The following is a 12,760-nucleotide window of genomic DNA, read 5'->3' on the forward strand; positions in this document are numbered from 1 at the left end:
CTAGACTGAGTCATCGAGTTTATTTTGCTACGTGCCAACAGGGAAAAAATAACGACAAGCACAGCTGCCAGAGAGCCAAAGATGCTCAGTGACGTGTCAACAGACAACAGTAAAACACAGGCCTTCTTTCTGCCATGTCTCCCAGTCACTCCCCTCAATACTGACTGAATGTGACCAATTCATTTGAATGTTGACTGTCCTATAAACCTGAAAAAGACAAAGTGACAACCTCATAGCATCAGAGCTTGGTGTAAGTTTAATTTGATCTAAAAGTTAGTAAGTAAAGTCTACAAAACAACACTTTTTTATCTGTGTAGTATTACAAATCAGTTAGGTGCTAAGAATTCTACCTTACATTTTAGCTCTGACATCTGTGGTCATAAAAACCTTTGAGCGCCAGCTGATGAAGCATCTGAAAGGCATCACAGACCCCATGCTGGACCCCCTGCAGTTTGCTGACTGAGCCAGCAGGTCGGCAGAGGATGCAGTCAATTTGGGTCAGCACTTCATCCTGTGCCACCTCGACCATCCAAGGACATATGTCAGGATTTTTTTCTTTTGTAGACTTCAGGTCTTCCTTCAACACTATCAACCCAGACATCTTCCACCAGAAGCTCATCCAGCTCACTGTCAGATGTACCAGCCTCCACCTGCCAGTGGATCACCAACTTCCTTGATGATCAGCTGGAAGGCAATTTCTCCAGCTCAGGAAGCATCAACACCAGTCTTACTCCCCTTGTATACTAATGTCTGTTAATCAGTGAACCCATCTGTTCATTGTCAGGACACTGACTGATACAGTCTGCATACAGACATGAGGTGGATCGGTTGTTCCTCTGGTGCAGACAGACCCACCTGGAGCTAAACCCACTAAAGACAGTGGAAATGACAGTGGACTTCAGGAGAAACTCCTTTACACTAGGAATTTCCAGTTCCTAGAACCCACACTTCGATGGCCAGGCAGAGTATATGTCCTACGGCAACTTAAAGACATCATCTTTCCACATGAGCTGCTGATCATTTTCTTCATTGCCTTCATACAGTCTGTCATGTGTTCATCCATCTCTGTGTGGTTGGGCTCATCCACATAACAGGACAGACTCAAACTGTACCAAACAATTGGGTCTGCAGAGAAGATCATCAGGACAGACCCTTCCTCTAATCATGACTTGTACATGTTTAGGACCAGTAAATGAGTGGCTAACATATCTGTCAATCCAACACATCCTGCTCATCTGATATTTAGTCTTTTAGTTTCAGGTTGGTGCTACAAAGCACTAATAAGCATCCATCAATGCTTGTCACTGAAGGTATTTAAACTTAATGGTGAACAGTAGCTACTAGGGTTGCCAAACCTTTTCCTCAGCTTCAATAAACAATTTTATTGATGTCTGTTGTTTAACGAGTAAATCAAATTCTATGAATAAAAAATTACACCAATATGAGATGACTTATTAATAAAGAATATAATTTTTTATTGGGTGTCCTATTTTTTACACATGGCTGTGAGGTAGCAACCAATCCAGAAGTAAATGTGAGGCCTTAAATCTTTATTCACTAATTTTCCTTTGCAGACTTAAAGTCACTGCAGAAAATACATTGTAAAAAAATAAATCTGATTCAAGGTAATCTTTCCAGGTCAACTGTTTGTGGAATTCTGTGAACCATGAAACTCCCTGTTAATTTCTGGCTGTGTCAGAGGTCTTTTTTCTGGGAAAGACATAGTGGAGAAGAAATGGCTGCACTAAAAGAAATGTCAAAAACATGAGAGAGATGACAAGTAAAAAGGAGTTGTAATTTATTTTTTTTCTTCTGCCTCCTTTGAGTGAGCCAAAGCAACAGTGGTGGGCCATGATAAAAATCAAGGAGCAAACACTGGGAGCCGAATTGCCTTTAGAGGCTGGATTCTTCAAAACTCACGTTAACAGTAGAGAAGACACTGCATGTTGTTCCCTTACCAGATGACTGGGTCATACCTGCAGGTCACGTTCTGAATTTTACGCAACACATCTCAATTGCTGAGTGTAATGAGGTAGAGCAGAGGGGGAGGGGCCCTACTGTCATTCAAACAAACAAACAAACAAACAGGTTCCCATCTGAAAACTGTTGAGGTTTTTCTTGAAATATAGGTTTTATATTTGAAATCCTATCAAAAGATTTAAGTGTTAAGGTTTTTCACTGCTATATTATTGACTTTGCTGTTCCCTGTGTTGGAGAGAAGACCAGTGTTTTACCTGGAAGGGTCCGCTGGGGCTGATGTCAAAGAAGGCTTTACTCCAGTCTGGGCCCTGATGACCTGATTTTGCCCACACCACTGAATCCACAGGCGCAATACTTCTCACCCTCAGAAGAACATTGAGCGTGCCTGTGAAAAAGTTACACATCGACCACAAATGGTGAATCTGTAACTGGCATGGTCTCACTATAACAAAAGATTTTCTCCAGAAAATTCAGGAAAAAGACAATAAACAAAGGAACAGGTCAGTTTCAAATCTTTTGTCACTGAAGACATATGCAGAAAAGTAGGCACCTAAAGTAAGCCTTTATGACATTTAGGTGAGATGTTTAATCTGCGAGACTTTCTGACGTTGAGATTTCTCCTAAAATGTGTGAAATGGCAACACACTGAAAAGGCCTACTTTGACACAGGTGTAAAGCACGGCAGAGAACAAAAAAGAAGAATAGGAGAGGCATTTGTTGAATGTGTTAATTAACCCTTCTCTTTTAGTATATTTACAGTATACACACTTCGCTCTCGTGTGATGTGTTAGTGTAAGGAAAGAAACACTGTGTGAGCTATGAGAAGGGGCCCTAATAGGCTCGCTCCCTCTTGTCTCTATCTCACTCAGCCCTCTAAGATGTGAGAGAATCATTCATCTTCTTAACGACCACCAGCCAGCCCCTAATTGGAACATTAACCAACCACCAGTCTTCTAAACAAATACACAAGCAGGGGGCATCAGTGCACTACATGTGGTATTAATGGATGTGCACACAGTATCTATATGTCTGCACATCAGAAATCCCTTCTGTATTAAATATGTGCTGTGTTTACATAGTAGTATTATTTAAACCTTTAAGAAATGTAAAGGTTGAGATAAAACCTCTTCTGAAGGCTGACAAATGCAAAGAAGGGGTGCAAAGAAACCCCTCAAGTAAGACTAATTTCATGATATGGGATTGTTAAATAAGTTGGGTTTTTTGCTAAATAAATGGTAATAGAAATAGAAAGATATTGATATCTATATTGATATAGGTTTGTATTTATTATTTTGTTTTCAGACATGCAGATTTTTGTTTTAAGTGTGATGAAGAGATATAAACTCAAAGGAAGCTGTATTCAGAAATTAAGGTTGAGTCAGCATAAGGCTGGAAACATTGTTTTCATTACAAAGCAACTACAGAAATGATGAGTATCAGAAATGTCTTCCCCAGAATATTATGTGAAATAGAAAGGGATCTTGGAGAATGAGTAAATTAAACAAAGGAAGAGCAAAGATTTGGAAAAAAAACACAGAAGAAAAGAAAAAAGGTGATTATAAATTATAAAGGTAATCACAGATGAGGTGACTAAATGCTGTTAAAAAAATATGCTAAATATGCTATTTTCATAAATATACACACACACACACACACGCCCACCCCCGCAACCCAATACTCACCCACCCCCGCACACACCCACGCTTTCGGTCTACAACCACATATTAAAGCCTCATATTGTTTCTTTTTTTTGTTCAGCTATTCTCTTTCGCCACCTACACACACATACCTACTCCTGCAGGTCCACACAAACTGCCCAGGATAAAAAAGACTCTGATAAGCAGCCTATTGATTGGTCTAAGGCATGGCAAAGTTTGGTGGTAAAAGTGTCAGAGGAACAGCTCTGTCAGACCTATCTATCCACACTGTCATCAGAGGAGAATGTACAAGAGAGCCACAGCCTCACAAACTGACATGCATGAATAATGCTTTTTAACTCAAATGGGTTATTTCATTTGGATGACTTAAATAAAGCCTTCATTCACTGCATCATCCAGCTAACCCTTAGTTTCCACTCTATTATGCAGTCATTTATTGTCAGTACCAAAATCGAAATCTAAAAAGGTGAAACCAACTGAGATTTGGATGCTGTGCTAAAAGTTTTATCCAAACAAAAAAATTACATCATTTGGAAACTTTAGTCTTTAAAACATTCCAGTGAATGTATTTACGTATGTCTTGCTGCTCTCAACAACAGTTCTAAACACTTACCCAATGGCCAACAAAAACTAATTAAATGTTGCTTATTGCTGCTGACAGTGATCCCAAGGAGGAGCAGAGAAACATTACCTGATGTATGTGTATAAGATCCTGTCCAACTCTTTCACTACTTATACCCAACAATGAGAATAAGGCCATCTTCCCTTTTTTTGTTGTAGCAAACAACCCTTCTTTTTTTTAATCCTGCCCTGGAGGCATTTAATCAGTACTGCCTTTTTAAACATTTAAATGTTGAATCTCAAGAATAAAGGCATAAGAAGGGGGCCGGAGCCCTTATTGTCCAAAGAGCCATTTAAATCTTTGAATTTGTCCAGATCCACAAAATACAAACAGCCTAATGATAGGAAACGACAGCTTGTCAAGTATTAAGGAGAACTTCTGTGTGAAATTAGTTTATGTAATGATTAAACAGTCACAGTTTCATTTTTAAGTCTCAAACTTAAGGATATGTTTTTAAAACTTATTGTTTTAAGTTTTTCAACTTTTAAATTGGCCTGCTGGTCCTCATTTTTCTTTGTAAAAACCTTAACATATAAAATAGTAAAACAATGTAACAAGAAATTTTGCATGTAATAAGATTGAGTAGAGAAGAAAATTGAAGAATTACAAGATTTTATCTATTTTTCATCTGCATTTTGTCAGTCAAAAAGTCATAACAGTTGGAAAAAATGCATGCTTTTGGTTGTAATGTGCTGTAGTTCAACAATGGTGGGAGTTCTTAGTTTTGATGAATTTAATGAGGATAACTGAAGTTCAGATTTTTTGGCAACTTTTTTCTGGCTGCTTGATTGACAGACATTGCTTTTTTATCATCCGTATATTTTAACACATTGATCCATATATATCACTTTGCGATACATACTGCTGCGTTAGCTGTTGGACAGTCAACATCAGTCAAAAATGTTTCTACAGTGGTCTTGAAAACCTCATAGTCAACAGCTTGACTTTAAAGTTGTTGAATACTTGAAATATTCATAATGAGATTTGTTAAACAGCTAATGTTTGACAAGAACTGGGTAATCAGCAGAACGGTTGGAGCAAAAAATGTGTAAAAATTTAGCTAAAAACTCTGAAGTTCTGCTGTGAGAACAGAAGAACAAAATGAAACCACAATGAAATGGACAATGTGAAAAAGTGGACCAAATTATTCCACAAGTTGGAGAGAATAATGATCATGACCTTATAGTTTAAGTGTGGTTACAGTGTTGTTGCTGTTTGTGTTCATATATATGCATTATTTAAGAACAGTGAATTGAAGTCAGTGTTTTCATTTATTAGTGTTCTGGTCTGTGTACATATGTGTGCAACTGCGTGTGCATTCTAGCGCTGTGACAGAACATATTATGATGAACAGCTCTGCCAGATGACTGATTGTATCTTGCCCCTGCCATAAATCACACAGCCTCTGCCCCCTTTAGCCACCTCCAAAAGCACACAAATGCAGACACACTGATGCACACCCAAAAAAACATCCTAGGGCATACCCTTTAACACCCTCCCTGAATAATCTGTGTGTCCTGCAAACACGTACTCTGCGTTATTGTGTCATACAAGCTCCACACATAGGGGTCAAGCTCCAAATTCAGCCTTTGGCCGAAGATAGACGTGAATGTTTCTGCTAGTATATTCTTGTGCATTGTGCTTTTACGATTGCTTTCATATGATAAATGAAATTATGTGAATGTTTGTGAGCACTCACCAATATGTTTGCCCTTCATGTGATAATAGAAGGAGACGCAGTATGGGACTCGGCCAGAGCCCTTGGGACCCCTGACTGAAGACACATTAAAAAGTGGAGAGAGAAGACGAGCCTTGTCGCCTTGAGCACGCGGCCGTGATGCTTCGATGTACATGTAATACCCTGCAATCAACCAGGAAACAAAAAGAATTAGAGCTGAGATTTGATTCAGAACTGTCAAGGAGTCATTAAAAGTCAAGACAGTGAATCAGTGTTTAAATAACAGGGTCACAGGCAATGATTTGCAATGTTTTTGCAATTGTTTGGAGATGAAATTAAACTGAAAACCCAATTTAATTAATAGAATTTGCCTCATTCTCCAGCACGGTTCAACAATCAACAAAGAAAGATCAGAGTTTCCTAAGCCTTATTCTTAGTCTGCCAAGAAAACAGAATTATATTAGTTTTCTTGTGCTTATTTGTTGTGGAATAATTATATAAAACACACACTATACTGAAATTTTATATTTACAACTATTACATTTATACAAGCTGCTACAGCTTCATTTGATCATTCATTTATTCCTGTCAGCTCTGTTTCATTGTTGGATTTCTGTTTTTTCCATATTCTGTATCTGCAGGTGCAAATTTTGATTTACATTAAATAATAATTTTGTTTAACTATCAACTGCTTTATGCCAGATAGTTTCTGCATTTTGGTGCTCCAGCAGAACATTGTATAACATTTTTATAGAGGACATGAGCTTTGAAAATTGTTTTAATTAATGAAGTTAATCTTTATGCAGATGCTCTCAGACAGACAACTCAGGCTGTGACAATTAAGTAGAGCCACTGTTGACGCTGAATAATCTAGCAGTTAAAGAAACAACTTTAACTGTTCAGGAAATACTTTTGAACCATTATTTTACACACATTTGTGTGCACGTTTGATGTGAATGTTGCATCAATATTGGCCAATTTATTCTTTTATTTTAAATACTTAATCATGACATGGTTCAATATCCATCCATACACACATTTTCTTTCCAATTATCCTTGGAAAATGATAAGGCTAACTAAAAGTATTTTTCCAAAGCCAAAGCTCAGAATTTCTCCCATGCCCGAGTTTCTGGTTCTTCTAACAACTAGTTCCATGTTTCTCTACAGAAACATATGATTCTGCCTTTAAGATGACTTCCCCATTTCCTTACCCTCTTTTGTTCCACTGCGGTCAGTCTCTGGTCCAGTATTCGCGGATCGTTTGGGATTGTGCGTCTGATTATTCTGTCTTGTCCAATCAAAGTTATCACTCCGGTCTTGGGAGAAGCCACAGATCCTGTCATCCTCAAACCCACACACCTGGTCTAAGTTGTGTGAATACATGGACGAAAAGAAATGAGAGACAGAAGAAAAAGGAAAAAACCTTTTATTCATAACATATTACATTGGAGATAGGAGAAGCTGCAGGTGATGAAATGTCTTTGATCAAGTTCCCCAAAACATGCCAACAATAAATATGTAAAAATTACCTCCTCAAAATGCACTTCAGTCGACAAACTAGTAATTACTAAAAGATGATAGACACAGTGTGGAAGGCAAGTTAGATATGCCTTCCACACTTCCAAGATGCCAATCTGGATGAAACAAGATTGGCATCTTGTTTCACCCAGAATGTTCCAGGATATTATAAATGAAATAATATCAAAACTTGTATTTATTTCATGTTATTTATGTATTTATTTATTCAATTAAATAGATCAAAACAGAATTACTAAATTTCAAATCAATCGTTGAAACAAACTGCTTAACATTTAGATTTTTTATGTCTGAGAAAAGCAGATCCCACTTTCTGTACACCAACCTGAATAAATGTAGATTTATTTTCCAAATCAGTTCTTATTTTGTGCTGCATATTCAAAAGTCTCCCCCCAATTTAAATTACATGACTAAAACAATAATTAACACTAACATGTACATTCAGGAAGTTTTTGATTGACAAAGAAGTGTAAGTTAAAAAAAATAAAAAAATTCCCAAGGTGGTTACACTTTCAAAATGTAAAATATAATTGTACTCAAAGATATAGACTGGTGATGTGATCAGATTTGGTTTTACTGTATATTCTTCTGGGATCTTTGGAATTACTTTCTTGTCTTCAGATTTACTTGTTTCCTTTTGAGTTACGGTGCACATCAGAAACAGCATATTTCAACATTCCTAATGCTGATGTCTCTTGTTAAGCAAGATAAAGTAGCTTTTCTCTATGGTGTTGTCACCTTCATTAGCCCATCTTGTGGGCTTTGCCATTATCAAAGACTCACTAGACATAAGAGTATGACAGCAGCCATCTAAAACCATCCAAGCTGACAGCCTCGGCAAAAGCATCCCGGAGACACACAGACATGCAGTCTGATAAAGATGCTCGTGGTTCTCGCTCCCCATGAGGATGGCCCGCACACTCTCTTTTGTTTCAGGGAGCTAATCTATTACTATTCACACCCTTCTCCACTTCATGCACCGCTTTCAATTTACACCGTTGTTCCCGCAGTCTGTTCCAATCTGCTGTTGTTTTAATTGCTTCACCCTGGCAGAGCCAACTGCCACTCCTGGCAGGAAAATGCAGCATGTCTCTTAATGAACAAAACACAGAAGACCCGACCGACTGAGAACGACGGGGATGAGATGCATGGAGACAGTGGAGTGTGTTTAATAAAACCAATGAATGCAGGAGGAAAGGAGGCTAAATTGTACAGTTTGATATAGCATGTTTCAACGGTATTGGTCCATAACCTGATATAAAAATGTTTTTTATTATTTATTTACTTTATTATTTCATTTAATTTTATATTACATTTAATTATCTTTTCACATTGTTAACTCCCTTTTGTCTGTAACATAAAGATATGCTTGCAAATCAGACCGTTCCACTTTAGTAAGGCAGGTGTCCTCCAACATTTATTTATGATGTAGATAAATGTTAGATGAATATTGTACCACAGAGAGGGCTGCATATTAAGCATTTATTTCTCATAAATTTGGAGATTATTCTTAATAGCTAAAGGAAAACCCCAAATTCAGTTTTTCAAAAAATTACAATATGATATAAGAGCATTTAAAATTTGTTTTTGATAAAGAAATGTTATTATTATTTTCTATAAATCAATGTATAGTGGGTTGATGATGATCAGATAGAGGCTCTGCTAACGTGCTATGCCCAAGTCGGTTTGCTAGCGGCTCTCAGCTCAATTGTTGGGTCTGGTATCTTTCACCATCAAATACTGTGGAACCTTCACACCGGGCATAAAGCAATGAGGATTCCTTGCCTTTCCACTGTTTGCTCCATATTTTCAAAAAGCAATTCACAATGCATGTTCATCTAAAAAAGGGACTTTGGACTACTAAGCAACTGTCAACTACTTTTTCTCTTCAGCATAGGTAAAACGTTTCTAATTAATGTCTGGTGCAGAAGTGGCTTAACACAAATAATGTGAAAGTTGAAGCTTATGTCTCTTGTCTCTGTGTTTTCTTTTTCAGCAGTCCATACACTTTCAATTTCCCCTGGCTTTTAAATGGGCTTTGCTTTCAATCATCCTAAGGTTGTGGTTATGCCTGACAGTTGCTTATGCACATCTTTCCATAACACTTTTACATAACTTTCAACTTACCATTAATATGTGTGAATTTAGCACTCTGTGAAGCGCCAACTTCTTAGCAATGACATTTTGTGGCTTACCTGCCCATAGGTGTCAATGACTCCCTATTGGAAATCTCTGAGCTCACTAAACGGCCATAATAAGGTCAAAAGACAACCTTTCCATATCCATAAATAATTTGAAATTTTTTAAAAAGCTTTAATTTCTAGTAGCCGTAATCATAATCATCTAAATTAACAGAAACATAACAGGGATGTCCATAAAATACCTGATAATATTCTAATTTACTGAGATAAACATCTACACAGATTAAAAAGAAGAGCCGCCTCATTGAATTTGTTATTGAATGTTTGTGGAAACAGCTGTCAAGTAAAGTAAATTCACTCATTCATTTAAAATGGTGGTTATGCTACCACCATTCTAAATCTGGCTCCGTGACTGTTCTTCTTGCAAACTCAATGGCATACTAGTGTAAAATCAAATTGAACCCAAATTGTTCTAAAGTAGAATAACAGTGATGGGCAGCAAAGTTATAGTATAAGCATCCTTAGATTGAGGAGCAAGATCTGAAAAAGACTAGTCCTCACTTTAAAATAGAAAAGTGGAAAAAATAAATAATATTTGTTTGGTCTTACCTGAAGATCGTGGATAGGTGTAGGCTGTAAGAAAATTACATTTGCATTATTATCTACATAAGCACATTATTATCTGTGTTTTGAGCATATTCATAAACATTATAATTCTTTACACAAAAATGAAGGACATGAAAAGAGACTTACGTTCTGAGTACAAAATGATTCGGCTGACATAGTCCCCCGTGCTGTAGGTGGTGATGGGAGCCAGTCGAACCTCATAGGACAGGGGAATTCTCAGGTCTGTTATTATGTGGGACATCAGCACGCCTTTCTCTGGCTCTTTACCCTTCAGGTCTATTTGCTTTGACACAAGGTTCTGCTTGTTCTGTGCAGGTGAAATGCACAACATTTTTGCAAATATTAGAAGAGCAAGGAGTGTGTCACGGTATTTGGCACTGAAATTCATAAATTCACCACTGCCAGTCATCATTCATCATCCCTAAACTAAAAAGTGGGCATAGGTAAAGTTCACTCAAAAATAAGAAGTATACCTGATGTGCTTTCTTACATTACTGAAACCAGACTATGAGTTGCCCAATTTTTCTTTGTATTATCACTATTTGTAAATGCATTTATCAGAGTCTTAATTATCCACTAACACCTCTAACACTGCCATTTTAGTTAATAAATGTCAGTACAAACTTACCCCTTCTGGGCATTTTTCCCAAACATCTTGCCACTGGGCTTAGATAGTCTTGAATTCCATAAAATTTTCAGTCTATTTTTTATTTTTTTTATCCAAAACAAATCTGTCCTGCTTTACTCATTAAAAGCTTTGGAGGCCCTCACATGCAATATTACTTTGGAGCTTGCTCTCTCAGCAATTAGTGGTCTAAAAAATACATGTTGGTCCAGTTTTAGAGCACTCAGCGAGATAAGTGATTTCCCATAATGATGACAAGACAAGGACTCGATAGCCATTACTTGAGAAGCAGGAATCAAACACATATTTCTTCAACTGTCTCTGTTCAGTTAGTTTGCTTTTCAGCAAGCGTTGTAATGTACAACCAAATCACATCGCCTCCCACATAAACAACTGTAAATCAATTAATCTGGCTGTGGATCATACAAATGTAAAATGATTATCATGTTAACCAAGTCCAGTTGTTGTCTCATTTTTTAAGTTTTTTTTTTTTGTTGTTGTCACCATCACATTTAGTAAAGAGCTATAGCTATGTTATTCCACCCACGGAGAGAAGGATCCATTAGCTGTGTATCTGCCTCTGATCCCAGCTACTTAAAGACCTGACAGTGAACTCAATCTAATGCATTAGGTCAGCCACTTCACCATAACAACTTGGTACACCCACAGCATGCCATTATCAGGTAACGCATGAAGAAGAAGAGCTCTCTCTATGTGTGTGAGCAGATATTGTGTGTGTGATTTTGTGTTAATGGTAAATGTGCAGTGTACCAACTCTAAATGTTCAGCTAATGGAGACTTGGGTGATTCTTCTGTAGCTTCCATTTATTTAGATTTTTATCACATTTGCTGAATATGATTTCCTATACCTGTAGATGTATTGTTTTTAATAAACATAAAAGTTGACTACGTACTATCCTGCATATGGGCCGACTGCTCAATATTTACAACACCATCAACACATTTCCTATAATGTTTCTACATGCAGCTCCGTATGTAGACCGTGACATCCCTACTCGGGTTTCCTCTGGCAGTCAGTTTGAGGTCTTTCTGCTTCCATTGTATTCCCATAAACCAACACATATTCAAACTTAGCCTGGCAGAGTTGATCATTTTTATTGACCAGACCACAGTGAGTCATGCCCTGCCTGCCAGGAATTTGGTTCTCTCACTCCAATTACTGTTTGAGCCTCCCATGGCAGCCACATCCCCAAGCCCTCCAAGTGTGCACTTGGCAGCAAGCTTTGAATCAAATCCTTCTTTCCTAACCAGGCTCTATGCCACTAGCTGTGCTGCCTGTTCATTCTCCTTTTCTCACTGCCATTCCGGCTAGGTCCATGCCAGTTGATCCAACTTTTCACACTCTGTTCCTGGTCAGGAAGGATCTCCACCCTGACTTCCTGACACCAAACAAAGCAAACAAAATGGTGGGTTTTCAGATTAAACCTTTCATCCATCTAGTAACACACTATAACATTCAACATGTATAAGATTAGGTGACGGTTGAATGATAATTCAGACAGCAAACTTGACCTGTGCCGCTACTTCACATTTGAACGTATTCACCTTTGGCTGAATATATTAAGCATGAACTAACAATTTGTGTGGACTATTTAAGCTGTAAGACCTCTGCATATGCTTTTGAGGTCAGAGATCTTCTCCTCACTTCCTGACATGGAGAAGACGGATTCAGAAAGGTAGAAAGGCACTTATCCTTTCATGATCTGTTGAGTAGCATGGCCATGGGGTGAGGAGATCTGAGAAAAGATGCCAAACTCAGATTGCATTATATTCCCTAATAAAAAGACTTTTTAAACATTTACCTGTTAGTTGTAGGATAAATATATATATATAATTAGGCAATACATTGCTGCATAGTTGATGAAAAGTTAC

At 37.6% G+C, this 12,760-nt stretch overlaps 1 protein-coding gene across 2 annotated transcripts in view; it reads right to left on the bottom strand.

Annotated features, from left to right (window-relative positions):
- mdga1 (MAM domain containing glycosylphosphatidylinositol anchor 1) overlaps positions 1–12,760 on the bottom strand; it is a 180,299-nt gene that overhangs the window by 15,291 nt on the left and 152,248 nt on the right. For both annotated transcript variants that reach the window (XM_023333032.1, XM_023333031.1), the window contains exons 12-16: positions 10,369–10,549; positions 10,225–10,248; positions 7,150–7,302; positions 5,960–6,121; positions 2,235–2,365 (exon numbers count right to left, since the gene is read on the bottom strand). In XM_023333032.1, the coding sequence (XP_023188800.1) occupies positions 2,235–2,365; positions 5,960–6,121; positions 7,150–7,302; positions 10,225–10,248; positions 10,369–10,549 (651 nt within the window). The remainder of the gene's footprint in view (positions 1–2,234; positions 2,366–5,959; positions 6,122–7,149; positions 7,303–10,224; positions 10,249–10,368; positions 10,550–12,760) is intronic.

This window comes from Xiphophorus maculatus, chromosome 4 (assembly GCF_002775205.1).
Source record: "Xiphophorus maculatus strain JP 163 A chromosome 4, X_maculatus-5.0-male, whole genome shotgun sequence".
Classification (NCBI taxonomy): Eukaryota; Metazoa; Chordata; class Actinopteri; order Cyprinodontiformes; family Poeciliidae; genus Xiphophorus; species Xiphophorus maculatus.